Raw genomic sequence first — 4,879 nt, forward strand, 5'->3', positions numbered from 1 at the left:
GAGGCAGAGGTACCTGGCTGTCTGCTGTACATAATTCAGATTATCTGTGTGCATGATTTTAAGTATTGGTGGTTTAATGAGAGATGAGCAGCTGAGAATCTGGTAGCAGTGATGGAATTGAAGGATCTTGGACACTGGCCAGCTGGGTTAGTAGACGGCAATTTCTACTAGCCAGGGTCCAAAATGTGCCATGGGATAATGGAAAAGACAATAATTGACCTGCATCTTATGCTAGTTGGACACATTTTCTAGAAGCCTGATCTGAAAAGCACTATAGTTGGGGTAGTGGGGATGCTATTTCCATCCCTGTCTGGTGACCATACAGGGTTGCAGTTGACTGTAGGTTTATTCTGTGTTCAACAGGGTTGAGAAACTATATCATGACGTGCTATTCCTTCTAATTATCTTTATATTCTACCTCTGTTTCTCCCTCTGATTGAGGTAGTATGTACATGTAGATATGGTTAAAGTGACTATGCATGTATGATGAACAGAGAGTAGCAGCAGTGTAAAAGAGGGGTTGGCGGGTGGTGGGACACAATTCAAATAGTCCGGGTAACCATTTGGTTACCTGTTCAGGAGTCGTATGGCTTACAAAGACTGTTTATATTCTACCTCTCTCTCTCTCTCTCTCTTCTCTCTCTGTCTCTCTTTCTTTCTCCCCTCTCTCTCTCTCTCTCTCTGTCTCTCTCTCTCTCTCTCCCATCTCTATCTGTCTCTCTTTCTTTCTCCCCTCTCTCTCTCTCCAGAGGAAATGTTTGCATTTGGGAGGTAACCTGGCTTCAGTGCACAGCCTTCCCCAGTATCGTTTCCTTCAGACTGTCATCAGGAAGAGTACCTGGAAATTCCAGCGCACCTGGATTGGAGCCAACGATGCCATCAAGGTCAGAAGCACCGTCTGTTGAACACTCCTGAAACATATAAGATGCATTGATTATTGATGAATAGAACCTATGGTGGTGCGTCCCACCTGGCCAACACCCAGTGAAATTGCAGAGCGCCAAATTTAAAAAAATCATTATAAAAATTCATAAAACATACAAGTGTTATACATCATCTTAAAGATTAACTTCTTGTTAATCCAACCACGGTGTCACATTTCAAAAAGGCTTTACGGCGAAAGTAAACCATGCGATTATCTGAGAACAGCGCCCAGCAGACAAATCATTACAAACAGTTACCAGCCAAGTAGAGGAGTTACACAAGTCAGAAATAGAGATAAAATTAATCACTTACCTTTGATGATCTTCATATGGTTGCACTCACAAGACTCCCATTTACTCAATAAATGTTTGTTTTGTTCGATAAAGTCCCTGTTTATATCCAAAAAAAAAAAAAAAAGAAAAGCGTGCTCTCGGGTCCCGCGCATGAAAAACCTCTGGGAAACTGCAGTGTCCACTCATTCAGACTGGTCTTACAAGCCTGAAACAATTTGTAAAGACTGTTGACATCTAGTGGAAGCCACAGGAAGTGCAATTTGAGTCCTAAGTCAATGGATACTGTAATGGCATTCAATAGAAAAATTAAAAATTTAAAAAATACCACTTCCTGATGGATTTTTCTCAGGTTTTTGCCTGCCATATCAGTTCTGTTATACTCACAGACATTATTTTAACAGTTTTGGAAACTTTGGAGTGTTTTCCATCCACATCGACCAATTATATGCATATCCTAGCTTCTGGGCCTGAGTAGCAGGCAGTTTATCCTGTGCACGCTTTTCATCCGGAGGTGAAAATAGTGCCCCCTACCCTAATGAAGCCACATACCAGTTGTTTTCCAAGCTTGTTATCTAATATTACAAACACTGTAATGCAACACTGCAAGAATGCTTCAAGCCATGGTTAACTTTTACTTGGTACTCATCCCGGATCCGGGAGCACCCTCATCAGTAAAAAAGCTGACTAGCATAGCGCCACAAGTAAATACTAGCATCTAAATATCATGAAATCACAAGTCCAAGACACCAGATGAAAGATACACATCTTGTGAATCCAGCCATCATTTCTGATTTTTAAAATGTTTTACAGGGAAGACACAATATGTATTTCTATTAGCTAACCACGATAGCAAAAGACCCAACTTTTTTTTCCCACCAGTTTTTTACTGCATAGGTAGCTATCACAAATTCGACCAAATAAAGATATAAATAGTCACTAACCAAGAACCAACTTCATCAGATGACAGTCTGATAACATATTTATTGTATAGCATATGTTTTGTTCGAAAAATGTGCATATTTCAGGTATAAATCATAGTTTTACATTGCAGCCACCATCACAAAATCTCACCAAAGCAGCTAGAATAACTACAGAGACCAACGTGAATTACCTAAATACTCATCATAAAACATTTATGAAAAATACACAGTGTACAGCAAATGAAAGACAAACATCTTGTGAATCCAGCCAATATTTCAGATTTTTTAAGTGTTTTACAGCGAAAACACAATATAGCATTATATTAGCTTACTACAATAGCCTACCACACAGCCCCATTCATTCAACATAACGTTAGCGATAGCGAATAAACCAGCAAAATATATAATTTTTTTCACTAACCTTCTCAAACTCCATCAGATGACAGTCCTATAACATCATATTACACAATACATATATGGTTTGTTCGAAAATGTGCATATTTAGCGGCACAAATCGTGGTTATACAATGAGAATAGTAGCCAAACTGCAAACAAAATGTCGGGAGAAATCTTGGGACAGGCACCTAATCTAATCAATAACTAATCATAAACTTGACTAAAAAATACAGGTTGGACAGCAAATGAAAGATACATTAGTTCTTAATGCAACCGCTGTGTTAGATTTTTTTAATTAACGTTACTACGACATACAGCGTGCCTTAAAGCGAGACCGCACCGAAATTAATGGCGGAATAATAGTTTAACTTTTTCGACAGAAATTACGAATTAACATCATAAATAGTTCTTACTATTTGATGAGCTTCCATCAGAATCTTGTACAAGTTGTCATTTGTCCAGAATAATCGTTGCTCGGTTGTAGAAGGTCGTCTTCAACTGTGGAATTAGCAGCAAACGTTAGCCATGTGGTGCAGACGTGTCCAACTCAGCATAACGCAGAACAAAGAAAATCCCGAAAATCGCAATATACTGATATAAACTGATATAACTCGGTTTAAAATAACTACATTATGATGTTTTTAACACGCATATCGAATAAAATCAGAGCCGGATATATCTAGCGCCTATAACAACAGCTTTTCAGGACGCAATCCTGAGGTCTGTCTCGCGTCATGACGAACGTAGAAAAGACTGCACACCCGGTTCCAAGAGCTCTTGTTCGGCCTCAGATCTACCTAGACACCCCATTCCAATTCTCACTGCTTACTGACATCTAGGGGAAGGCGTATGCAGTGCATGTAGACCCATAGATTACATGCAAATTAATAAACTGACCCTGGAACAGAGCCCCCGATTTCAGATTTCTCACTTCCTGACAGGAAGTTTGCTGCAAAATGAGTTCTGTTTTACTCACAGATATAATTCAAACGGTTTTAGAAACTACAGAGTGTTTTCTATCCAATAGTAATGATAATATGCATATTGTACGAGCAAGAATTGAGTACGAGGCAGTTTAATTTGGGAACTAATTTTTACAAAGTCGAAATGGCGCCCCCTATTGAGAAAAGGTTTTAAATCATGCTTATCTCATAGATGGTCAGTCCTGGTATCCATAACTCTGTCTAGGAATCTCAGTGGTTACATTTCTCCAGGTCCATCCCTCAGCTTTTTACCCAAACAGTGGTGGGGTGGCCATTCTTTTTATTTATTTGTCAAATTCCAGATTGCTTCTTTAAAGACAGTAACTACAGGGTGTATATATAGTGTTTACTGTCTGCTGGTGATGCATTGTCCTGTGTGCTCTGTAGGAGGGTCTTTGGCTGTGGAGCGACGGGTCCAGGTTTAACTACCAGAACTGGGGCCCGGGTCAACACTCTAACTATAACCATGGTGTTATTAAGGACAACACGAACGGCCAGAACCATTGTATGGAGATGAACTATGGAGGTACAATCCTGTCACCAGACTAGTTTCCAGACTAGTCTCCTGATCATTATACATCAAACATTTGGATAGTAGTAAAATACATCTTAAAGGGAATTTGTTCCTTTTCTAGCTACATATTTATAAAACAAAAATAATACCCACCTTTCTGTGTTTCTCTCTTTCCCAGCTTCCCACTGCCAGAATGATGCCCCCTGCTGGTTTACATTTCCCTTCCTGTGTTCCAGAAAGCTGTGATGTCCACATTTTGGGAGAGACAACATTGGAGAAGCTCTCTGGCATTTGAGATTGTTTTAAATAAATGCACCGTCTGCAATGTTACCTTTTGTTCAGTGGTCATTTATACAAAACACCAGCTGGGTCCAACTGTGAAACTCTGCAGTGTGAAGTACCAAATAACATCTTTGGTAAATTAAATGTTAAACAGTTGCTTCTCACTTTGTAATACGTTTGATTGTCGTCAACATTTTCTACATTTTCATAGTCAAACCAGAGATGAACAATTGATGTAAATCACCATCATCATCATCATCATCATCATCATCATCATCATCATCATCACTATCATCATCATCTCACCATCGTCACATCGATTAATTATGTTTTCAAATTGCTTACACACATTTCTTACACCTGTCCAATCGTCTTAGATATCCTCATGTGCATAGGATGTAAGGTCTCAGGTAAGGGGTCAGGGTCAGGGTTAACGGTGACTGTACTGTAGTCCACTCCAGCCAAACTAGAGGTTAGATTTAGAATGAGGTCAGGGTTAACGGTTTAATGTACTGAACATTAGTGGTTCTATGAGCAAATACTGCCACCTGGTGGTCATTCAGTCCT

The 4,879-nt window shown here is 39.4% G+C and overlaps 1 protein-coding gene across 1 annotated transcript; it reads left to right on the top strand.

Moving 5' to 3' along the window:
* Positions 1–743: 743 nt before the first annotated feature.
* On the top strand, positions 744–4,304 carry LOC139561247 (ladderlectin-like; the record flags this gene model as incomplete). Its single annotated transcript, XM_071378221.1, has 3 exons — positions 744–884; positions 3,904–4,042; positions 4,209–4,304. Coding segments are annotated over 3 exons (348 nt in total), but the record flags the coding sequence as incomplete, so codon positions are not given.
* Between the last annotated feature and the right edge of the window lie 575 nt (positions 4,305–4,879).

This window comes from Salvelinus alpinus, chromosome 31, assembly GCF_045679555.1.
Source record: "Salvelinus alpinus chromosome 31, SLU_Salpinus.1, whole genome shotgun sequence".
NCBI lineage: Eukaryota > Metazoa > Chordata > Actinopteri > Salmoniformes > Salmonidae > Salvelinus > Salvelinus alpinus.